Source organism: Ruditapes philippinarum, unplaced genomic scaffold (genome assembly GCF_026571515.1).
Source record: "Ruditapes philippinarum isolate M1 unplaced genomic scaffold, ASM2657151v2 ctg114_1_1_1_1, whole genome shotgun sequence".
NCBI lineage: Eukaryota > Metazoa > Mollusca > Bivalvia > Venerida > Veneridae > Ruditapes > Ruditapes philippinarum.
This window is the reverse complement of record NW_026859562.1, coordinates 100716-128053: the sequence shown is the minus strand read 5'-3', so window position 1 is coordinate 128053 and position 27338 is coordinate 100716. Positions and strand designations below refer to the sequence as shown.

Sequence of the window (27338 nt, the reverse complement as noted above, 5' to 3'; positions counted from 1 at the left end):
CCGGAAAATTTAATCTGGTTCCCTGTTCCATTATGGTACATTTTAGAAGTGCGCAGGGGGCCAGTCTACGGAAAAATGCTGAATTGACGGAAAGGACCGAAGTATTACGAATGTATTAAAAACAAACATGGCGGACGAAATTGAGGTATTTCAGAAAAATGACCTACCAAATTTGGCTTTTCCAGTCTTTGAAGAAATAAGGAGACAAGGGAAATTATGCGATGTTACATTAAAGGTATAAAAAATTTATTGGGCAATTCTAGAAGATAATGGCACCTTTACTAAGGGAAAGGTTCGTGATGAAAAGCAATGAACAGAACGTTTCGGCCCCTAAACCTTTCGCTCCCGATGCAATAATCACAGACACTTGGGGGTTAGACCCTAATCCAGCTTGATCAGCCCCTGTAAACTGGCAAATTAAAACCGCTTTATCCATTTATTTTATATCTTATCATAAGTTGCATCTTATACATGAATGATATGCCTGACAGCCTTGAATCATATTGTAAACTTTTTGCTGACGACAGTAAGATTTACTTACCAATTAGTTCGCCAAATGACCAACAAGTAATTCAAAAAGACTTGATGAAATTATGTGACTGGAGTGACAAGTGGCTGTTACAGTTTTCCGTGCCAAAATGTAAATTTATACAGTATGGAAATGTTAAACATAAATATGTATATCACATGAGAGACAGTAAAAAACAAACTATTGAAATTCCAATATGCACAGAAGAAAAAGACCTCGGAATCACTTTGTAAGTTCTTTAAAGTTTAATAATCATGTTGCAAGTGTGGTAAATAGATGTAACAGACTCATTGGTTTAATTAAGAGATCTTTTAAATTTATGAATAAGAAACTTTTTATAACACTGTACAAAGGTTTGGTACGATCCATCATTGACTACGGGTGCATTGTTTGGTTCCCAAGTACGAAGAAAAATAGCCAACTCATTGAGAATATTCAGAGACGTGCAACTCGTATAGTTCCAGAGTTAAAAGGACTTTCTTATTCTGAAAGACTGAAAGAACTTAATCTCCCAACGATGCTGTATAAGAGAAAACGGTATGATATGATTGAGTTGTATAAACTAATTAATGGTCTAGAAGATTTTGACTGTGAAAAGTTACTCTCGTTTAATGACAATCCCACTAGGGGGCACATATATCGCCTTAACAAACCCCGTTGTGTAAAATCTATACGCTTAAATGCTTTTCCTGCTCGTGCAATATATATGGAATGACCTGGACGAAACGATAGTTTGTAGCAATAGTGTTAACTCATTCAAATGTAAATTGGATAAAGCATGGCAGAATCAAAGGTTTGACCTGGAAGATATATATTCCTAGACGCGTACTTTTCCGCGTGATTTTTTCAACCGGAAGCGGAACACCAAATGTAAACATGAGATCGAGGGAGTCAACAAGCACAGAAGTGCTTACAATACTCCAAGGAAACAGTAAACAGTAAACAGACAATAGTCCTATAAATTAGTTCTGGCAGAGACATAGATAACAGAGATAGGCAACTTCCTAGTCAGTTAAAATATCACGCATGCCTATGTGCAATAACTTGGCTAAACAATCAACAATCAACAATCGACATTCAATGTCTAGCTAGACAATCAACATTCAGCTCAACATTCGATCTATAATAATAATCAAACAATTCTCAAAATGAATGTTGAGCTAGACAATCAACAATCAGCTAGACATTCGAAAATTTCTTATGTCTAGCTAGACAATCAACATTCAGCTCAACATTCGACCTGTAATAATTATCAAAGTATCCTTAAAGTGAATGTTGAGCTGGACAATCAACAATCAGCTAGACATTCGATAATTTCTTATGTCGAGCTAGACAATCGACATTCAGCTCAACATTCGATCTATAAAAAAATCAAAGAATTTTCAAAGTGAATGTTGAGCTAGACAATCGACAATCAGCTAGACATTCAGAAATTTCTTATGTCGTGCTAGACAATCGACATTCAGCTCAACATTCGATCAATAATAATGATCGAGGTTTTCTTAAAGTGAATTTTGAGCTAGACAATCAACAATCAGCTAGACATTCGATAATTTCTTATGTCGAGCTAGACAATCGACATTCAGCTCAACATTCGACTTGTAATAAATATCAAAGTATTCTTAAAATCAATGTTTAGCTAGACAATCAACAATCAGCTAGACATTTGAAAATTTCTTATGTCGAGCTAGAAATCAACATTCAGCTCAACATTCGACCTGTAATAATTATCAAAGTATCCTTAAGGTGAATGTTGAGCTAGACAATCAACAATCAGCTAGACATTCGATAATTTCTTATGCCGAGCTAGACAATCGACATTCAGCTCAACATTCGATCTATAATAAAAATCAAAGAATTTTCAAAGGGAATGTTGAGCTAGACAATCGACAATCAGCTAGACATTCAGAAATTTCTTATGTCGAGCTAGACAATCGACATTCAGCTCAACATTCGATCTATAATAATGATCGAGGTTTTCTTAAAGTGAATGTTGAGCTAGACAATCAACAATCAGCTAGACATTCGATAATTACTTATGTCGAGCTAGACAATCGACATTCAGCTCAACATTCGATCTATAATAATAATCAAACAATTCTCAAAATGAATGTTGAGCTAGACAATCAACAATCAGCTAGACATTCGAAAATTTCTTATGTCTAGCTAGACAATCAACATTCAGCTCAACATTCGACCTGTAATAATTATCAAAGTATCCTTAAAGTGAATGTTGAGCTGGACAATCAACAATCAGCTAGACATTCGATAATTTCTTATGTCGAGCTAGACAATCGACATTCAGCTCAACATTCGATCTATAAAAAAATCAAAGAATTTTCAAAGTGAATGTTGAGCTAGACAATCGACAATCAGCTAGACATTCAGAAATTTCTTATGTCGAGCTAGACAATCGACATTCAGCTCAACATTCGATCTATAATAATGATCGAGGTTTTCTTAAAGTGAATTTTGAGCTAGACAATCAACAATCAGCTAGACATTCGATAATTTCTTATGTCGAGCTAGACAATCGACATTCAGCTCAACATTCGACTTGTAATAAATATCAAAGTATTCTTAAAATCAATGTTTAGCTAGACAATCAACAATCAGCTAGACATTTGAAAATTTCTTATGTCGAGCTCGACAATCAACATTCAGCTCAACATTCGACCTGTAATAATTATCAAAGTATCCTTAAGGTGAATGTTGAGCTAGACAATCAACAATCAGCTAGACATTCGATAATTTCTTATGCCGAGCTATACAATCGACATTCAGCTCAACATTCGATCTATAAAAAAATCAAAGAATTTTCAAAGTGAATGTTGAGCTAGACGATCGACAATCAGCTAGACATTCAGAAATTTCTTATGTCGAGCTAGACAACCGACATTCAGCTCAACATTCGACTTGTAATAAATATCAAAGTATTCTTAAAATCAATGTTTAGCTAGACAATCAACAATCAGCTAGACATTTGAAAATTTCTTATGTCGAGCTAGACAATCAACATTCAGCTCAACATTCGACCTGTAATAATTATCAAAGTATCCTTAAGGTGAATGTTGAGCTAGACAATCAACAATCAACTAGACATTCAATAATTTCTTATGCCGAGCTAGACAATCGACATTCAGCTCAACATTTTATCTATAATAAAAATCAAAGAATTTTGAAAGGGAATGTTGAGCTAGACAATTGACAATCAGCTAGACATTCAGAAATTTCTTATGTCGAGCTAGACAATCGACATTCAGCTCAACATTCGATCTATAATAATGATCGAGGTTTTTCTTAAAGTGAATGTTGAGCTAGACAATCAACAATCAGCTAGACATACGATAATTTCTTATGTCGAGCTAGACAATCGACATTCAGCTCAACATTCGATCTATAATAATAATCAAACAATTCTCAAAATGAATGTTGAGCTAGACAATCAACAATCAGCTAGACATTCGAAAATTTCTTATGTCTAGCTAGACAATCAACATTCAGCTCAACATTCGACCTGTAATAATTATCAAAGTATCCTTAAAGTGAATGTTGAGCTGGACAATCAAAAATCAGCTAGACATTCGATAATTTCTTATGTCGAGCTAGACAATCGACATTCAGCTCAACATTCGATCTATAAAAAAATCAAAGAATTTTCAAAGTGAATGTTGAGCTAGACAATCGACAATCAGCTAGACATTCAGAAATTTCTTATGTCGAGCTAGACAATCGACATTCAGCTCAACATTCGATCTATAATAATGATCGAGGTTTTCTTAAAGTGAACTTTGAGCTAGACAATCAACAATCAGCTAGACATTCGATAATTTCTTATGTCGAGCTAGACAATCGACATTCAGCTCAACATTCGACTTGTAATAAATATCAAAGTATTCTCAAAATCAATGTTCAGCTAGACAATCAACAATCAGCTAGACATTTGAAAATTTCTTATGTCGAGCTAGACAATCAACATTCAGCTCAACATTCGACCTGTAATAATTATCAAAGTATCCTTAAGATGAATGTTGAGCTAGACAATCAACAATCAGCTAGACATTCGATAATTTCTTATGCCGAGCTAGACAATCGACATTCAGCTCAACATTCGATCTATAATAAAAATCAAAGAATTTTCAAAGGGAATGTTGAGCTAGACAATCGACAATCAGCTAGACATTCAGAAATTTCTTATGTCGAGCTAGACAATCGACATTCAGCTCAACATTCGATCTATAATAATGATCGAGGTTTTCTTAAAGTGAATGTTGAGCTAGACAATCAACAATCAGCTAGACATACGATAATTACTTATGTCGAGCTAGACAATCGACATTCAGCTCAACATTCGATCTATAATAATAATCAAACAATTCTCAAAATGAATGTTGAGCTAGACAATCAACAATCAGCTAGACATTCGAAAATTTCTTATGTCTAGCTAGACAATCAACATTCAGCTCAACATTCGACCTGTAATAATTATCAAAGTATCCTTAAAGTGAATGTTGAGCTGAACAATCAACAATCAGCTAGACATTCGATAATTTCTTATGTCGAGCTAGACAATTGACATTCAGCTCAACATTCGATCTATAAAAAAATCAAAGAATTTTCAAAGTGAATGTTGAGCTAGACAATCGACATTCAGCTCAACATTCGATCTATAATAATGATCGAGGTTTTCTTAAAGTGAATTTTGAGCTAGACAATCAACAATCAGCTAGACATTCGATAATTTCTTATGTCGAGCTAGACAATCGACATTCAGCTCAACATTCGACTTGTAATAAATATCAAAGTATTCTTAAAATCAATGTTTAGCTAGACAATCAACAATCAGCTAGACATTTGAAAATTTCTTATGTCGAGCTAGACAATCAACATTCAGCTCAACATTCGACCTGTAATAATTATCAAAGTATCCTTAAAGTGAATGTTGAGCTGGACAATCAACAATCAGCTAGACATTCGATAATTTCTTATGTCGAGCTAGACAATCGACATTCAGCTCAACATTCGATCTATAAAAAAATCAAAGAATTGTCAAAGTGAATGTTGAGCTAGACAATCGACAATCAGCTCAACATTCGATCAATAATAATGATCGAGGTTTTCTTAAAGTGAATGTTGAGCTAGACAATCGATAATTATTACAGGTCGAATGTTGAGCTGAATGTTGATTGTCTAGCTGAACATTGATTTTGAGAATACTTTGATATTTATTAAAAGTCGAATGTTGAGCTGAATGTCGATTGTCTAGCTCGACATAAGAAATTATCGAATGTTTAGCTGATTGTTGATTGTCTAGCTCAAAATTCACTTTAAGAAAACCTTGATCATTATTATAGATCGAATGTTGAGCTGAATGTCGATTGTCTAGCTCGACATAAGAAATTTCTGAATGTCTAGCTGATTGTCGATTGTCTAGCTCAACATTCACTTTGAAAATTCTTTGATTTTTTTATAGATCGAATGTTGAGCTGAATGTCGATTGTCTAGCTCGACATAAGAAATTATCGAATGTCTAGCTGATTGTTGATTGTCCAGCTCAACATTCACTTTAAGGATACTTTGATAATTATTACAGGTCGAATGTTGAGCTGAATGTTGATTGTCTAGCTAGACATAAGAAATTTTCGAATGTCTAGCTGATTGTTGATTGTCAAGATCAACATTCATTTTGAGAATTGTTTGATTATTATTATAGATCGAATGTTGAGCTGAATGTCGATTGTCTAGCTCGATATAAGTAATTATCGAATGTCTAGCTGATTGTTGATTGTCTAGCTCAACATTCACTTTAAGAAAACCTCGATCATTATTATAGATCGGATGTTGAGCTGAATGTCGATTGTCTAGCTCGACATAAGAAATTTCTGAATGTCTAGCTGATTGTCGATTGTCTAGCTCAACATTCCCTTTGAAAATTCTTTGATTTTTATTATAGATCGAATGTTGAGCTGAATGTCGATTGTCTAGCTCGGCATAAGAAATTATCGAATGTCTAGCTGATTGTTGATTGTCTAGCTCAACATTCACCTTAAGGATACTTTGATAATTATTACAGGTCGAATGTTGAGCTGAATGTTGATTGTCTAGCTCGACATAAGAAATTTTCAAATGTCTAGCTGATTGTTGATTGTCTAGCTAAACATTGATTTTAAGAATACTTTGATATTTATTACAAGTCGAATGTTGAGCTGAATGTCGATTGTCTAGCTCGACATAAGAAATTATCGAATGTCTAGCTGATTGTTGATTGTCTAGCTCAAAATTCACTTTAAGAAAACCTCGATCATTATTATAGATCGAATGTTGAGCTGAATGTCGATTGTCTAGCTCGACATAAGAAATTTCTGATTGTCTAGCTGATTGTCGATTGTCTAGCTCAACATTCACTTTGAAAATTCTTTGATTTTTTTATAGATCGAATGTTGAGCTGAATGTCAATTGTCTAGCTCGACATAAGAAATTATCGAATGTCTAGCTGATTGTTGATTGTTCAGCTCAACATTCACTTTAAGGATACTTTGATAATTATTACAGGTCGAATGTTGAGCTGAATGTTGATTGTCTAGCTAGACATAAGAAATTTTCGAATGTCTAGCTGATTGTTGATTGTCTAGCTCAACATTCATTTTGAGAATTGTTTGATTATTATTATAGATCGAATGTTGAGCTGAATGTCGATTGTCTAGCTCGACATAAGTAATTATCGTATGTCTAGCTGATTGTTGATTGTCTAGCTCAACATTCACTTTAAGAAAACCTCGATCATTATTATAGATCGAATGTTGAGCTGAATGTCGATTGTCTAGCTCGACATAAGAAATTTCTGAATGTCTAGCTGATTGTCGATTGTCTAGCTCAACATTCCCTTTGAAAATTCTTTGATTTTTATTATAGATCGAATGTTGAGCTGAATGTCGATTGTCTAGCTCGGCATAAGAAATTATCGAATGTCTAGCTGATTGTTGATTGTCTAGCTCAACATTCATCTTAAGGATACTTTGATAATTATTACAGGTCGAATGTTGAGCTGAATGTTGATTGTCTAGCTCGACATAAGAAATTTTCAAATGTCTAGCTTTTTGTTGATTGTCTAGCTGAACATTGATTTTGAGAATACTTTGATATTTATTACAAGTCGAATGTTGAGCTGAATGTCGATTGTCTAGCTCGACATAAAAAAATTTCTGAATGTCTAGCTGATTGTCGATTGTCTAGCTCAACATTCACTTTAAGAAAACCTCGATCATTATTATTGATCGAATGTTGAGCTGAATGTCGATTGTCTAGCTCGACTTAAGAAATTATCGAATGTCTAGCTGATTGTTGATTGTCTAGCTCAACATTCACTTTAAGAAAACCTCGATCATTATTATTGATCGAATGTTGAGCTGAATGTCGATTGTCTAGCTCGACATAAGAAATTTCTGAATGTCTAGCTGATTGTCGATTGTCTAGCTCAACATTCACTTTGAAAATTCTTTGATTTTTATTATAGATCAAATGTTGAGCTGAATGTCGATTGTTTAGCTCGGCATAAGAAATTATCGAATGTCTAGCTGATTGTTGATTGTCTAGCTCAACATTCACTTTAAGGATACTTTGATAATTATTACAGGTCCAATGTTGAGCTGAATGTTGATTGTCTAGCTCGACATAAGAAATTTTCAAATGTCTAGCTGATTGTTAATTGTCTAGCTAAACATTCATTTTAAGAATACTTTGATTATTATTACAAGTCGAATGTTGAGCTGAATGTCGATTGTCTAGCTCGACATAAGAAATTATCGAATGTCTAGCTGATTGTTGATTGTCTAGCTCAACATTCACTTTAAGAAAACCTCGATCATTATTATTGATCGAATGTTGAGCTGAATGTCGATTGTCTAGCTCGACATAAGAAAATTTCTGAATGTCTAGCTGATTGTCGATTGTCTAGCTCAACATTCACTTTGAAAATTCTTTGATTTTTATAATAGATCGAATGTTGAGCTGAATGTCGATTGTCTAGCTCGACATAAGAAATTATCGAATGTCTAGCTGGTTGTTGATTGTCTAGCTCAACATTCACTTTAAGGATACTTTGATAATTATTACAGGTCGAATGTTGAGCTGAATGTTGATTGTCTAGCTCGACATAAGAAATTTCTGAATGTCTAGCTGATTGTCGATTGTCTAGCTCAACATTCACTTTAAGAAAACCTCGATCTTTATTATTGATCGAATGTTGAGCTGAATGTCGATTGTCTAGCTCGACATAAGAAATTTCTGAATGTCTAGCTGATTGTCGACTGTCTAGCTCAACATTCACTTTAAGAAAACCTCGATCATTATTATTGATCGAATGTTGAGCTGAATGTCGATTGTCTAGCTCGACATAAGAATTTTCTGAATGTCTAGCTGGTTGTCGATTGTCTAGCTCAACATTCACTTTGACAATTCTTTGATTTTTATTATTGATCGAATGTTGAGCTGAATGTCGATTGTCTAGCTCGACATAAGAAATTATCGAATGTCTAGCTGATTGTTGATTGTTTAGCTCAACATTCACTTTAAGGATACTTTGATAATTATTACAGGTCGAATGTTGAGCTGAATGTTGATTGTCTAGCTCGACATAAGAAATTTTCGAATGTCTAGCTGATTGTTGATTGTCTAGCTCAACATTCACTTTGAGAATTGTTTGATTATTATTATAGATCGAATGTTGAGCTGAATGTTGATTGTCTAGCTAGACATTGAATGTCGATTGTTGATTGTTGATTGATTAGCCAAGTTATTGTACATCGCATGCCTTCTAAACTTAAAACTTGTAGCAAGTAAAACTTATTAACCAGATATCAAAATCAGTAAAATAAAACTTATGCTTATGCATTTGTCTATGGCTGCAGGTAAAAATATTTACAGTTCCCATTTAAATAAATGTAACATCATTGTGTCGCCTTGAAAAGGTGACATATAGGGGTTACTTTTGTCGGCGGCGTCTGTGTCGTCGTTGTCGGCGCCCCCTAAAGCTTGTCCGGAGCATAACTCAGTCACTATAAGTCTGATTGACTTCAAACTTGGTATGCATGCTTCTTTCAATAACCCGAAGTGCAGTGCACAAGGACCGGTACTCTGCAGTTCTTATTTTTTGAGTTATTGCCCTTTGTTAACTTTCATACTTTAATTTTGTCCGGGGCCATTTCTCTTCAACTAAAAAAGCTATGGACTTGAAACTTCATAGGATGATAGATCTCATTAAGAAGAAGTGCATTGCATAAAAACCGGTACTCTACACTTCCTAATTTTTGAGTTATTGCCCTTTGTTAATTTTCATACTTTATTTTTGTCCGGGCCATTTCTCCCAATGTATAAAAGCCATGGACTTGAAACTTCATAGGATGATAGATCTCATTAAGAGAAAGTGCAGTGCATAAGAACTGATACTCTGCATTTCTTATTTTTTGAGTTATTGCCCTTTGTTGATTTTCTTACTTTATTTTTGTCCTGGTCATTTCTCCTCAAGTATGAAAGCTATGGACTTGAAACATCATAGAATGATAGATGTTATTGATAAGAAGTGCAGTGCACAGAAACTGCTGCTCTGCACTTATTATTTTTTTAGTTATTGCCCTTTGTTATTTTTCATATTTCATTTTTGTCCTGGCCATTTCTCCTAAACTACATTGTTCACAAGGCGACACATCCGACCCGCGGAGTTCTAGTTTTTTAAAAAGAACTACTTAATAATTTTTGTTACAAAACTATTCATATGACAAAAAACTGGCTCAGTGGGTATGTTCTGCCATGTTTTTCTAAGTGAAAGGCATGGAAAGTAACCAATATTTTAACATGCAGCAATAGATAAAAGATTTACCTTTCAAATGGTATATAATAATAATATTAAATGATCAAATGTACATCCATTAAGTTTTATTTGCTACAAAATGCCTAATTTTTCAAATTTTGATAGGCATGAGTGATATTTCAATGGAATATATAGGAGCTGCTTATCTCTGTTATCTATGTCTCTGGTTCTGGCTTCCAGAACTTTATAAGCTGCTTTTTAATATTTTTGCTTTTCATGTGATGCGGCATTAAAGATTTGGATTAGACCTGTTACAAAACCTAACCAGAATAACATAAGTTGATTTAACCTTATTTTTCGTTCGCAAATACCCCATACATCTGAACTCTCCACTTTAAGCGGGAGACTCCCACTTTCTGCACCCATATTTTCAAAGATTTTTCTTAAAATAAGGGGTATTTTTACAAATTAAAAACATCTCCCTATTTTTGATGTCCGAACTTCGTTCTTTGTTTATTGCAAATTCTAAAATCTACCTCTTTTTGAAGAAAAATCTCCCACTTGATCATCGAAAAAAGTTCATGTGTATGATACCCTTGTCCTAATCAATTATTGTGCATTTTGCTGGTTACACATTACCTTATGATCAACCTGAGGTAATTTTTAGCCTCTCATTTTCTTAAAGATGAGGAGAGCCCTCCTTCAAACCCCTAAGCAAAAGGGGGCACATCCACCCTCAGGCACCCCCTGCATCACTGATGTATCTTTTTGATAGGGGGCGGGCCGAAAAAGTTACATGTGTTACTTTATTTAACAACAGTTCTCAAATAAAAAGTGTTGGGGGCCTAAATAAGGCATTTTTTAGCTCAACTATTCGCACAATAATTGAGCTAATGCAGTCACCCATTTGTCAGCGTCCCAGTGGTTAAGTTTTTGTGTGTAAGCTGGTATCTCCATAACTACTGAAGGGAAGGGATTGAAACTTCACACACTTATTCTCTGTGATTATATAACATGATTGGCATAAGTCCCATAACTCTGATTTGCTTTTTTGCATAATTATGCCCCTTTTTCGACTTAGAAATTCTTGGTTAAGTTTTTGCGTTTAAGCTGGTATCTCCGTAACTATTGAAGAGAATGGATTGAAACTTCACACACTTCATCTCTGTGATTATGTGACATGATTGGCACAAGTCCCATAACTCTGATAATTTGCTTTTTTGCATAAAAATGCCCCTTTCGACTTAGAAATTCTTGGTTAAGTTTTTGCGTTTAAGCTGGTATCTCCATAACTACTAAAGGGAAAGGATTGAAACTTCACACACTTGTTCTCTGTGATCATCGAAGATGATTAGCACAAGTCCCATAACTGATTTGCTTTTTTGCATAATAATGCCACTTTTTTGACTTAGAAATTCTTGGTTCAGTTTTTGCATGTAAGCAAGTATCTCCATAACTACTGAAGGGTTCATGGGAATGGATTGAAACTTCACACACTGACTTGTTCTCTGTGATAAACTAAGATGATTGGCACAAGTCCCATAACTCTGATTTGCTTTTTTGCATAATTATGCCCCTTTTTCTACTAAGAAATTCTAGGTGAAGTTTTTGCTTGCAATCTGGTATCTCCACTGTTGGACCACAACTGCTGAAGGGTTTGTGCCTTTTTTGGAACAATTTTATGCATTCATAATAATAAAGCAGTGATTAACTCGGTAAAACATCTTAATAACAAGCCTTTGTACCTTTTCAGACAATTATATGTATTCATATAGGTAAGCATCATTATACTCAATGAAACACCCTTGTGACAACTTTTTGAATAGTCGAGCGTTACTGTTCTCCGACAGTTCTTGTTCACCATCTGAGACATCAAAAGGGGAGGTGTTAAAAGGCGTGTATATATGTAGATGGAAATGGGTTAATTAAAGTCTGTGATATTCTTGAATCAGTGATAATTTACATATTTTACAATAGTATTTATCAAATGATTGTGAACTCTCTTAAGAGTCCCATTTTGGGAAAAGTATTTTTGCAAAACTTTATATTAGGATTGATGTTAATCAGCATGGTGTTTCAATTTTTTATGTCAATTTAAATGGGAACCATAATGAGATACGGATCAGTTTGTGAATACACTGTAGCTATATTGTGTACGTTTTACTATACTATATTGTCTGCATATGGGTCTGCGTTTTAGACTGACCCCAAGATTATACTAGTTCCTGACGCTTTTTTAAATAAAGTTCATGAAACCTGCTGGTAGTGATTCCCAGCGTGCTCCAAAAATAATAGGAAAGTTATTATTCATAATTTGGCTGTACTCCCGGGAAAAGTTTTCAAAACCGTCACTTTTGAAGATAGGTTACAGCAATGCTGGCTTTGCAAGCAGGCCCTCCCTTTGGGAATGAGTCTTGGCAACCTTTATTAATTTTATTGATATTGAATAATTTCTTTTCATTACATAAAATAATTTTATGTCATTACATATTTTATGTTTTATATAAGTCACAAACCTGGCATAAATAATATAATATTTGAAATAATACAATTTCACCAATATTTATAGGTGGGTGATCGGAAGTTTAGAGCTCACAGAATCATATTGGCATCAAGCATTCCATACTTCCATGCAATGTTCACACATGATATGGTTGAATCAAAACAAGATGAGATCAGTATGCAGGGAATTGATCCAAAGTAAGTACATTTTTCATACAAGTTTTAGTATTGATGCTCAAGTAATATTTACAATAAAAAACATTATGTATACATATATGCCTTTAGATGTGCAAAAGTATTCCAAGAGAATTAAACTTGAGAAATAGATACTAAGATTTTAGGAAGTCAAATAATAATTTACGTGTTATATGCGATTAATGACTGATTTTGCATTATATATTTCCATATTTCTACTGCATGACTAACACAGTAAGGGCTATTTTTGTATATTTTTACCTCTTTTTCGTAATCTACATTGAACGTGGAGTTTAATTGCTGTTTGCAGTGTATTGTAATTTATAAATAACTTTTTTGTTGACTTCACAAGATTTTACTTTCAAATTTCCAAAGTTTTCATGAAAATTAGACTGAATCAGGAAACATGCATCACTGCTGCTTAAAGTTCATGAAGAACCTGTTGCTTCATGGCAATGATCCCAAGGTATTTATTACACTTGTATAAATTTCAGTGCCTTAGAAGCATTGGTAAACTTTGCATATAATGGTAGAGTTGAGATAGATCAAAACTGTGTACAGTGTCTCCTGATAGCAGCCAGCTTTCTACATCTACAATCAGTCAAAGATGCTTGCTGTGAATTCCTGGAGAAAAGATATGTCACTATAATTATTTTAAGCGTATTATCTATAGTTAATGCTTATTTATCAGATTTCACACAGTACCTTCTACAAATGATTAAATTTTGATCATATATTAGGATCACAAACGGTCGTGTGTGGCCCAATTGTTCATATTAGTAATACTTTATTTCTTGGTAAGAATATTTGCCTTGTAAATGTTGAATACAATTTTAATGTTGGGTTATTTTATTTGAAAAACTAGCTAAAATTATTAGCCACTTCATAAAACCCTTGTTACCGTTAAGAAGCTATTAAGCATGGTCACTTTTATCTTAGTTTACATTCCCCCTTCAATAATTTCAAATATTATTTTTCTTTTTTTGCAAAATGCAAAATTTTTTAAATTTTTTTAAAGTTTTTTAATCTTTTATAAAAAGCCTTTGATTAGTGCTCAGTTTTACTCATTTGATCAGTAAAAATTTCTGTTATATATTTTTTTGGCCCTTTAAAAATTTTAAAATAATCATTTTTTAACATTTTAAATTTAGGGTTTTTACTTTTTTATGGAAAAATTAAAAGTGAAATTTTTTCCCCATTTAAAATTTTACATGTAAGTGTATATGTTTTTCAAATTTTCTTTATTGTAGGCTTCATCCACAGAACTGTCTTGGTGTACGGTCATTTGCTGACCAATACATGTGTACCAATCTTGTAGAAGCCTGTAATAAATATATCCAGAAACATTTCAAAGAAGTGGGCAAATCAGAGGAATATATGAATCTCTCAAAAAATGATGTTGTAGAAATACTGTCACGTGATGAACTTAATGTAAATTCTGAGGAACAGGTGAATTAATTATATTTTGTTTTGTTAAAATGTTAAGAATTGAAGAAATTAAGCTTAAATTAAAAGATTCTGTAAAATCTATGCAATACAGGCTAGAGTAAAAAAGTATTTGAACAGACATGACATTGAAAAGAATATTTTTGTACCTATTTTTAAGAAATAACACATGAACCTATATACCTTTAGATTTCCATCTAATACACATTTTTGTTATTGGCTAATTTCTAATGGTATTATATATAGTCTCAGAGTTATAACTATTAATCAACATTTTTTAATGTGAGAAACCACCTTAAACACCAATTTAAGTAACTTTTAACACGGGGCAGTGTTTATACCTTAGAGATAACAGTTGACTCACTGCCATAGTTGTACATTCCCATAAATGTTTACTTTCTAAGGTAACCAATAGCAAACACTGCAGCACCTGCTAATAAATTGCTAACATTGCAATTGTATACTATTAGAGGTAACAAATTACCAATATTGATACAGGTTTATCATATTAGTGGCAACAAATAGTTTACATTGCAGTAGTTATATATACTTTCATAGATATTGACAAAAAATATTGTTTATCATTGTGTACAGTGTATAACTGGTAAATATATATATTTGCAGGTTTATGAAGCAGCATTAAAGTGGGTAAAGAAAGATGTATATAATAGACAAGAATTTCTGCCAGAACTGATTGCCAAAGTGAGACTGCCCCTTCTCACCCCACAGTATCTAAGTGACAGGGTTGCCTCTGAGGAACTTGTAAAATCAGATCATAAATGCAGGTATGGTAAACAACTTGAGCATGTCTACTTGACCCTTACTTGGTCAGTTTATTCAGACAAAATTGTGCTATTTATTTCCTTGATTGTTAGAATTAGTTACCAGTATACAATTAAGTTCTTTTATTTTGTCCAATACACAAAACTTATTATATCTACTTAAAAAGTAGAGAACATAGATGATAGCAACAGTAACTGCATCAGAATTGATTATAGTCAAATGATATACAGTAGTGATCATCTCTAAAGTTGTAACATTACCCTGTTTAACACCACATTGTTATCATCATATAATGATCATACCACAGTGATCGATATATATTTTACTGTAATTACACAGGTAGTGATTGCAAATCATAGTAATTTTTAGTATGCTCTCACAATCACATTCTTATATTTTTATCATGAAATGAAATATTCATTGCCCAATCAATGTGCCCCCCTCGAATAATAACTTGCAACTTTAAAATCTTGCTTACCTATTATTTTCATTCTTTGAAGACAATGGTTCATTAACAGTGGATTCTTTCATGTGAGCCAGAAACTAAAGCCCATGGTTCTAATCTGGTGACCTCTAATACCTGAAATAATGTATGGAGAAATGTATGTATGATACCTGTATGATACTTCCTCCACTATTGATGCTGGAAATGTGCCATTTTAATTTTGCTATCAAACAAAATGAAATTAAGATTGAAATAAATTATCACATTAAATGTATTATCACAGGGACTTATTAGATGTTGCCAGAGATTATCACTTGATGCCAGAAAGACGTCATCTGTTGCAGACATTTAAAGCTCGACCTAGATGCTGTACTGATATTCCAGGCATGATATATGCTGTTGGTGGTCTTACATCCTCAGGTCAGTCTTTAAAACAACCATCCCCCTTCAATTGGACTCATTCTTAATGTACAACATTTAAAAAAAATTATAAGAATATTGCTGTTTTCAAATTCAAATATTGTTTTTATAAGTTTTGAAATATTACAGGTACATAGTTGATCAGTTTAATGTATTTATCATGTTCCTAACTCATAAATGATTTATGATAAAAGGTCTATTATATTAAACAAATGCTTATAGCATTGTAATGGTTAATCTAGATTTAGCTATTGCAAATTATAAAAAGAAGAATTAGATTTGGAAATAGATATCAATTTTGAGTGTATTGTTGTAAGATAATGCACAGTTCAAGTTCAGATGTGCACAAATATAACCACAAAGGCCAGTAAGCCTAAGTGATTGATTACAAATCACTGGAAAGATAAACCATGCATTATTATTCTATAATGCAGGAAAAAGCAATATCTATTTCCATTCATATATACATGTTCTCATAAATAGAGAATTGATAAAAATATGTTAAACAACATTGTGCAAAGAAGTAATTTTCTGTCATTTGGTTTATTGACATTATATCTGCTGTCATATGACATGGAAGCATTCCATTTATATTCTGTGCATAATGCACTTGATTGCCCTGTTTGATAGGGGAATAGTGGAAAGCTTGTTAAAATTTACAAAGTCTTCAGAGCAACACCATATGATACAAAATGACTTTGGTTGCTGTTAAGAGGTGTTGCTCTATAGAGGTTAGATTTATTGCAAATGTTTACTTATAGGAAGGAATAATTCTGTTATTGTCAAGAGGTAATTGCTCTATATAGGGTCACAGTACAAAGGTTTGACTGTATTTTATACAGGTGATTCACTAAGTGCTGTAGAGTGTTATGATCCGTTAGTAAGTCGCTGGATGGTGGCAGAAGCTATGAGTACAACAAGGAGCAGGGTCGGTGTAGCTGTTCTCAATGGTATGTCTATATATAAGTAAAAAGAATCAAAACTGAAAATGATAATATAATGTCAGTGTGAAAGAAAAGCTACTGTTCCTTGACATAATATTCATATGCAATGATTTACAATAAAGATTACAATTTTGAATGAAAATTTATTCATATGTCTTGATTTATAAGAAATATGATGGCATGATGACACTTTTGTAGACCTAGAATGGTAAACACAAAATATATCACATTCAGAATAATATGAAAAGTCTTCAGGTGATTTTGAGGTTGTTAATTTTTATACCACTTTACTGTTCACAATGATATAAACTCATTACATGCGTGCAGTCATAAATGTAAGGGTAAATAACTGCTTTAATCATTTAGCAAAAATCATTCAGTAATAATCTCCCTTGCATATAGAAAAATTGTGTTTAATTATGTTTACAAACAGATATCTGATAGGATGATTTTTGACTAAAAATGATTAAGAAAAAAGGAGTTTTTTCATTTACTCAATTTTGTTGTGTGTAGGAAGATAACTATATGGCAGTATATGTAACAATTATATTGTCAGCCCTTAAAATAGATTGTCATACCTTAGTTTGCATTTTCTGTTCTTAGGTTGCCATATGCTGACATAAGATATTTATATATAATGTATATATTTTATATTATTTTAGGAATGCTGCATGCTATAGGAGGGTATGATGGTCAGGACAGGTTGAGTACGGTAGAAGTGTTTGAACAAGACGCTAAACGATGGAAAAAAGTTGCTTCCATGAATTGTAAAAGAAGGTAGATGAATGACCCTTTGCCATTATAGCACTAGCAACGCGGTTTATAGACAAATTTTTGTCACCTTTCACATCTTAACTGCCTGACCAGGCTCTATTCTAGTCTATCGGCTTCTTGTTTATAGTAGTCTGAAAATGAATTCCCTTAACTGTCTAATTAACTACATTTATGATTGGTGAAGTCTGTTAAAGGCATTCTTACTGCAAAGTTAAAGGCAGGTAAAGATAATATACACTAGTAATTACATGCTCGGTGGATTCCTGTTAATTTATATTGAATCATTTCTTAACTGTCAACTTGAGGATGTTATCTTTATCTGAGTTCACTTCTTAAATCAGTGAAAAGTTTTAACCTGTTATAACAGAATAGGGTTGAATTTTAGAATATACTATAATAATTACTGTGTTAATGTAAAATTTGTTTTAACATTATAGTGCCCTAGGAGCTGCTGCATTGAATAAGAAGTTGTATGTTCTTGGTGGTTATGATGGAGTTACTTCCCTTAGATCAGTAGAAGTATATGACCCAGAAACAAATGTGTATGTCGGAGTTTTGTTTACATTCATTCATTTTGTAATTTCCTTAGAAATTAAATGTTCTTGTCAAGTTTTTTACTCTTCATTGACATATTGCTTATAAACAACTAAAGCAAGTATTTGGCTTTTTGATGATAGCAGTTTCTTAAGTTTATACAAATTTATTTTAGTTTAATTGTGCTGGAACCTATAAGCTTATTGAAAAATTGGAATCCCTTCATGGAACTAACCAGTACTTAGTAATGAGTGTAAAGTTTCTTGCAACTCTTTGTTTTACTGAGTATATATTTATGTTATTTAATGCTGAACTATTTGCATTTCAATATGCACGTAAGATTAACACTTCATTTACAACATTTGTCTGATTTGTTTGTTAATCAATTAACTGAACAAAAATTTACTGTCATTATATTATGTTAGTAGATATGTATTGCAAATGAAGGAATTGTCTTTATTATTAATGTCCAGCAACTGAGGAAAGTGCACATATATATTTTTTCTATGTTTGTAAAACCTGTAGTATAATGAATTTGACATTTTTTTTCCAGCTGGACATTATTGTCTAATATGTTGAAGCATAGAAGTGCTGCAGGAGTTACTGTCCTTGATGGGGAGATTTATGCTTGTGGAGGGCATGATGGTCTGTCCATATTTGATTCTGTAAGTTTTTGATTTTATCAGACCCAGTTTTACTTCAGATTGTATAGTTTACATAATACAGTACAAATCCACGTATTTATAAATGCTTTTCAGTTGACCGTGAAATAATCTTATAATTTTACCGTGAAATTATATAATGTAAATAAATATTCACATTTGCCAGACTGCATCTGAAAGTGGATGAAAAGAAAATGACTTAAATAAGTGGAAATATCATTAGAAATACATGCCTTTGTAAGTAAAATGTGCTTCATTACGAGATGCACATGCATATCTGAACAAAGCATTTTCATATATGTAACATAATTTGTCATGATTTGATGACGTCACTAATGAGAGCGAACTTCAAACCAATAAAAAGCATGAAATGAATAGAAAACCTGTTTGTATTGTATGTACGATCAAATTATATTTCAGTCGTGAACACCAGCTCTTACATCTGGTTTTTACAGTGTGAAATATATATTTCCATCTAAACAAATATCCTCTATGTAATGATGGACATAATAGAGTTAGCAAGAAAATTTGACTTCAGTTTTTGATCATAGTAAAATTTTGATGATGACCATCTAATAGTTGCATTCCATTCAGTGCAAATAAATCTTTGTTTTGCTTCAGGTCTACTCTCTTTAACTGACAAACAATAATTGGAATAACTAACTGTTTTAGAATATTTGATATTTAAACATAAAATCATGTCAAGAAAAGTAAGTAGTCTATGTCTATTCTTAGGTTGAATGTTATAACACATCTACCAACTCATGGAGATATTTGCCGTCTATGACATCAAAGCGTTGTAGACTGGGCGTGGCATCACTAAATGGCAAACTTTACGCTGCCGGAGGTTACGATGGCTCCGTGTTCTTAAAGTCAGTAGAATGTTACGATCCTATAACAAAAAGCTGGTCACCAGTCAAAGACATGAATGTTAAAAGAAGCAGAGTTGCCCTGGTTTCAACATACGGGAAAATCTATGCAATAGGTGGCTATGATGGGGCTGGTAATCTAAGTTCTGTTGAAATGTATGATCCAGAAAAAGATACGTGGACATTTGTGAAGCCTATGTCAGTGCACGAAGGTGGTGTGGGTGTAGGGGTTGTGCCTGTAGAACCAGAAATATAAAATGGTGATAAATACAGGTATCAGAATATTTTGTTGCAAGGAAAGACAGGAATTGTGTATTGAAATAACAAATACCGATACATGTACCAGGTTTGTTTTTTTTTTTTGGAAAAGATTCTGTGTACACAGACCTTAAATTGTGAAAAGTTAAATTTATTTATTTCTGGTAGAGTTTTGTGTATGATAACAAATAAATATTGATCTTCAGGTTTTAGGAGCATTGTGTGTACATAAATATAAAATGTTTGAACCAGGCTTATGTACAGTAGAAAGGATTGTGTTTTACAGAAATCTGAAATACTGGTTCCAGGCTTGTGAAGAAAGGATTGTGTGTACAGAAATATAAGGTACTGGTACCAAGCTTTTGTAGAGGGAATTGTTAAATACTGGTACCAGGCTTGTGTATTCAGAAATATTAAATACTGGTACCAAGATTTTGTAGACAGGATTGTGTGAAATACTGGTAGAAAGGGTTGTGTAGAAAGGATTTTATGTTCTTCCATTAGTGAAAGTTTTGGAGTCATTTACTTCTGATTTTGGCTTGTGACTTCCAAAAGTTAACCTTTTTCCTTCTTTACATATATAATGTGGCTTCCAGTGTTAGACATTTTGCAGTCTCTGACTTCCAAATTTTTGGACTTAATAGGAGCCCTGTTGGTACCAGGATTGTGTAAGTTAAGATTGTGTGAACATATATATGAAATGACAGTGCCTGTTACAGGTTTGTGTAAGAAGGATTTTTTGTACAGAAATATAAAATGCTTATAAGTACTTGTTTCAGATTTGTATTGAAAGGATTGTATGTACAGAAATATGAAATGTTGAAATATATAGTACTGCTATCAGGCTTGTGTATGCAGAAATCTGGTACCAGGCTTCTATAGTAGGAATGCTGATAAGTGCTGGCACCAGGTTTAAGTAGCATGGATTGTGCATGCTGATATATAAAATGCTGAGAGGTCTATATTAGCACAGGTCAGTGTATGTAACAAAACATGTATATGTGGCTGTATACATGGTATAGTGTATAATTAATTTATATGTTTATTATTTAATGTTAAACGTCACATTGTCTGTGATATGATTTCTTTTTATAAATGTGATATAATGATTAATTGTTAAAATTATTAGATATACTCTAAGACATCAGAAAAATGTGATAAGACAATACTGGTATTACAATTAAGACACTGTAATTATGACTGATTCTATTAACAAGTGCAATATAGATACTGCCATACTTACTTCCACGGATAAAAATGATAATTATAGTATGTCTATGTACAGGTTTCTTGGGAGTTTTTTTTATAAATGTTGTATTATTTATATAAATAGAAGTACACTATTATTGTCAACTACTATCACTTCAGGGCCCACTGTCATCCATGTAGGGACACAATTTTATCTATATTTCTTCTCACTGATTTGATGTTTATAGAACTTCAAATGCAATATTGGTTAATGGCCTTGTGTATATAATTCAGGAATGTGAGCTCTTTTACTTCACTGGAAGACTTTTTTTCCTTCTTTTTTTAAAATATATCTATTGAAATACATGTATTAGTTAATTTAGAATGTATATTTCCACATTTTTATAAGCTCTTGTTTGTTTGTTGAAGTTACAAAATTGTATATAAATGTATCAACAAAAATAGTGCAAATGGAAACCTTGGACGTGCAAATGGAAACCTTGCACAAAATTAGCTTTATAAAAAATAGATGTATATTTTATCATTTATCTTATTTAGATGAAGTAAAGATGTGAACATCATATAAATAATAAAAATTATGTGGAAATAGTACTAATATGAAAGTTTTGTGTCACTGGTTGACTTATTTATATATTGTTTGCATAGTTATTGTTTAAAACAAATATACAAATCAATATGAATGACCTGTTGACCAGTGAAATATTAAAATAGAGTGTGTACTAGTTTATTAGAAATAACAACTGTGATTTGTGTATATAGTTTCAGTAATTACTTTGAAATCTGTCTCATTTGTCATGTTATTGAGCACAGATGTATAACTGGTGGAATACAGATCAATGTATAACTAGAGTATAGATGTATAACTGGGGTGCAGATGTAAAATATATTACAAGTGGAATACTGATGTATTGCTGGTGGAATACAGATGTATTATTGGAGTACAGATGTATTTCTGGAGTATTGATGTATTACTGTAGGAGTAGGCCTACAGATGTATTACTGTAGGATTACAGATGTATAACTGGTGGAATACTGATGTATTACTGGAGTACAGATGTATTTCTGGAGAACAGATGTATTACTGTTTGAGCACTGATGTATTACTGGTGTACAGATGTATTTCTGGTCTACAGATGTATTACAAGAGTTAATTTGCTTTACTAGTGTGGTACAGATGTGTTAATGTATGATAGATGTATTACTGTAGTACAGATGTATAACTAAAGTACAGATGTATCACTAGTTGAGCACATATGTACTACTGGCAGAATACATGTACATATGTTTTACTTGGGAACTACAGATGTATTTTTTGTAAGAGTACATATGAATTATTGGTGGGGTACAGATGTATTATTTGAGTGTATGTGTACTTGTGTAGAATTTATGTTTTTAAAACATACATTGTATATAAGGTTTGATTGGAGTACATTTGATTTAAAACTATTATTGTTTTAAAGATTTAGAATTGGAGTGCAGATGTATTGTAAGATAGATAGAGTAGATGACTTATACATTATTAAAGTACATATGTATTATTGGACTATAAAGGTATTTACAAGCATTATATGTATGGCTTTATGAGTTTATTAGAGTACAAATGTAATACTGGATGTATGTAAAGCTAGCTATATGAAAGTTTGAAATTTACGTACATTTGTATTTCATTTGCTAGTCACACATATTGTATTTAAATGACCTGTATTTCTTTACAATTGTTAATATGTTCATTTTTGTCACTGTTGACTAATAAAATTGAAAACATTATTTTAAATAATTTTGATTTTCCCAGTCTTCATATAATATACATATAGATTGATAAGTCGCAAGGTTACAGTCATTGATTTTAATCTCACCAGAAGCAAATATTCAGGATGAGCAATTATGCCTGTGTATATGATACTGGCCATCAGATGATAGCAGCAAAGTGCCTTGAAAGTGCTAGGCAATATTTGCATTAAGTTGCACGGTTATGACATTTTAGCTGCAACTTCGAATTGTACATTTTAGGTCCCCTTAAAGACAAAAGTAGGGGGCGGTGGCCGGTTACTGTGACCTTTGGTCCCGTGACCTCTAAGTGGGTCATGCGATAAAGATGCATGCACAAGTGAAGTTTGAAGGTTCTCGAAAGACTTTATTATTGTCAACTATTCTAACAGACCGCCAGTGGTTCTATACAGGTACCTGCTCCTGTCCATTATAATGGTATTCCTCCACCATAAACGCTTGTAAGTCACCTTTTGACCTTAAAAGAATTTTTGCAAGTTAACCCACCCGGTATTTTGACAAACAGACCGACCAGAAAAATATGCCCTTCATACGGGGCATTAAAATGTTAACCATTACTAGAACCAAACACGGTAATTAGCATCTTTAGGACCTTATAATACGAACGTTGGTCCTGTTGGGGACCATTGCCGTTATTATAGAGAAAAGCGGCAGAGGAGAACGCAGGGCAATCTTAACCCTTTCCCCCATGAGCATATTGTGAAAAATGGCCATTTTCACTGAAAAGCCTCCTGTAACAAGTTCAAACTGCTATGAAACTATGAAAAATGCTTCAATACTAATCAAACTTGGCACAAATGTTGACTGGACCATTGCCTTTGTAACGACATGCTCAGTCTTAAATTTCCTGTTACCATGGCAACGAGGGGACATCTCAAAATTGCCAAAAATCACTTTTTTGCCTCGATTTTTTCCATCAAAATTTACTTCAAAGTGCTGCAACTTCTCAAGGGATTGAGATAGAGTCAAAGGCTTTTCAGCGTTGGTTACACGTTACCTTATGATCAACCTGGGGTCATTTTAAGCCTCTCACAAGTCCAAAATTTTCTTGGCGATGAGGGGGACTCCGCCCCCCTTCAAACCCCCCAAACAGAAGGGGGCACATCCCCCTTCTGGCAACCCCCTGATGTATTATTTGGATGGGGGACGGCGCCGAAAAAATGGTCACTTTTTTTTACAACATTTCTCAAACGAAAAACAGTGTTTGGGGTCTAAATAGGACATTTTTTCACTGTTTGAGGCCTAAAAAAGGGGGGGGGGGGGTCAAAAAGCCGTCGAAACACGCTTATATAAGGGAAAAGGTTAACAAAAAATGATGAAAAACCTTTGGAATTACCCAAAATCAAGTTTTTCCATGTTAACATGTGGTCTTTTACCTAATTTTGGTGAAAAATTGTTGTTTTGTAACATTTATAATTTTTTTACTTAACCCTTTCCCCCATGAGCATATTGTGAAAAATGGCCATTTTCACTGAAAAGCCTCCTGTAACAAGTTCAAACTGCTATGAAACTATGAAAAATGCTTCAATACTAATCAAACTTGGCACAAATGTTGACTGGACCATTGCCTTTGTAACGACATGCTCAGTCTTAAATTTCCTGTTACCATGGCAACGAGGGGACATCTCAAAATTGCCAAAAATCACTTTTTTGCCTCGATTTTTTCCATCAAAATTTACTTCAAAGTGCTGCAACTTCTCAAGGGATTGAGATAGAGTCAAAGGCTTTTCAGCGTTGGTTACACGTTACCTTATGATCAACCTGGGGTCATTTTAAGCCTCTCACAAGTCCAAAATTTTCTTGGCGATGAGGGGGACTCCGCCCCCCTTCAAACCCCCCAAACAGAAGGGGGCACATCCCCCTTCTGGCAACCCCCTGATGTATTATTTGGATGGGGGACGGCGCCGAAAAAATGGTCACTTTTTTTTACAACATTTCTCAAACGAAAAACAGTGTTTGGGGTCTAAATAGGACATTTTTTCACTGTTTGAGGCCTAAAAAAGGGGGGGGGGTCAAAAAGCCGTCGAAACACGCTTATATAAGGGAAAAGGTTAACTTTATAGACTAAGTGAAAATATAGATTATCAGATTGTACTATAAAGAAATCACTTAATACCAAACTAAATTTTAGTGTATAGGGACATAAGTTACTGTAAAAGTATTTTTGAAAAATGTTAATAGTTGTTGATTCTTGTTATCTTGTTCTTCTTACATTATGATGATTTAAATACATGTTCACTTGAACGTTTTTATTTTTCACCTCGTTAAAATTGTCAGGGAATGAAAAGAAATAATAATAGTTACAGAAAACGTGCGAAACACGTGCTCGTTATCTCTTTATGAAGCTGATATTTACGAGTAATATTCTGTTTCTATAGAAACGTCATATCGAGAAATACAAACTTCCGGATTTATATGTCTGAGACGGAATTAAAGTAACGTGATTTTTGTGAGAATTTAACGTTAATATTTGGTGAAAATTAAAATAAACCGTTCCAGATAAAATGATAAAAGTTCAATAAATCAACGTTGTTTAGTATTTACAATCAGTTGTTAACTGATGCGTGTAATTTAACTGATAAAGCATGTTATTAGAAAAATGGATTACATTCATCAAACACAACGTGAGTTTCTTGATTAATAATAAATAATAGATAAATGATTGGAATAATATTGAATTGTTCGGAATATTCAACGAACCTTAAATGGTTGTGGTACTTGAACGCATCTGTGATAGACGGCCTCCGTGGTCGAGTAGTAAGATTTCGTAATTTAAATAACTTGCCTCTCTGAGCTGTGGATTCTGTTCCCATTTCTAGTATGTGCGCCCATCGCTTTTAAAAGCTAACAAGAAAAGGGGGAAAACAAAAATAATTGGTACATATATCTATCATTGATGCTGCTTTTGTGTGAAATTATGATTTCTTATTAATTTAATATTTTATCCTTTAATCTATAAAATATTTTCATTACTAGTTTTGCCAGCGAGAAATTCTAAGTCTTTCAATTATACCGATAACAGTACTTTTACGACACATTTCTTGACTGGTATTATTATTTTCTGACATAAATGCTGGAAATTTTATAAAATTGATTTTCTATTTTTGTTCAACGGTCTATTGTTACAGAACTAGAATTATAAGTGAAATTCAATTCAAAATTTTATCATTGTGGTCAGTATCGTTCTCAGGCGAGATAACGGGTATTTGTATATGGACACCTGTATAACCTCGATCATAAATATAATCAAAAGTTAATCGGGTTTTGTGTGAAATGGCTGAGCATAGCTAACACAATAGCAATCTCCCAGGACTCAAACATCAGGTCACATTAATAAAATCTTTAGATATTAATCAGATAGCATGATGGACATATGTGCAGATTATTGTCCATTATAACAAATATTTGGTATACTTGCATTCAGATGTGTGGTATACTTGCATTAAAATATTTGCTATACTTGAATTAGAATATCTGGTATACTTACACTGTAATATTTAGTAAACTTACATTTGAATATTTGGTATAGAGAGATCTACTTGAATTAAAATATTTGATATTCTTTAATTAGAATATTTGGTATAGTTGCATTTGAAAATTTGCTAAACTTGAGTATTTTTGAATTTGAATATTTGGTATACTTGCATTTCACTAACTTTACTTATCTCAGTTCATCTGAAACAGATGGAATGATTGTTTCACTTCACATTTTAAAATAAAATATTTTGTAGCTAAATCAGTAAAGATACGATACAAATACATAGAATGTATATTCAATTCTGTTTCAGCCTTTAATTTCTTCCTTCGTTACATATTAGCTGTGTTAAAATACAAATGATAAAAGTGTTCGGATAAAAAAGGTAATTAAACAATATTATCTAGAGATGTAACAAGTTGTGCGATTAACAAGACCAATACTTTGTAAGCTGGCTGTTATTATGGTATTTAAGGCGTGTGTATATTGGTATCCCTGTACTATGGAGAGGGGAATAAAATGTAAGCAATTTCAATTTAGTTTAACGCCAACAAGATTAACATTAGAATTGATTTCTCACAAATGGATTCATAACCCTTTCATGTTTGTATCACAATGCAATTCTACGATTTTAGCCGTCCGATACATAGACAATTTATTACCATCTGTTTATTAGTTTAGTAGTGGAGTTACAAGTCAA

The 27338-nt window shown here is 33.0% G+C and overlaps 1 protein-coding gene across 1 annotated transcript; it reads left to right on the top strand.

Annotated features, from left to right (window-relative positions):
* Positions 1-7: 7 nt before the first annotated feature.
* LOC132757003 (kelch-like protein 18) lies at positions 8-23142 on the top strand. Its single transcript, XM_060748170.1, has 11 exons — positions 8-235; positions 12904-13034; positions 13526-13664; positions 14280-14480; positions 15102-15262; positions 15989-16125; positions 16968-17075; positions 17732-17846; positions 18281-18385; positions 18931-19042; positions 19775-23142. The coding sequence occupies exons 1-11, from the start codon at positions 128-130 to the stop codon at positions 20162-20164; spliced, it is 1707 nt and encodes a 568-aa protein (XP_060604153.1). The 5' UTR covers positions 8-127; the 3' UTR covers positions 20165-23142.
* Positions 23143-27338: the final 4196 nt, after the last annotated feature.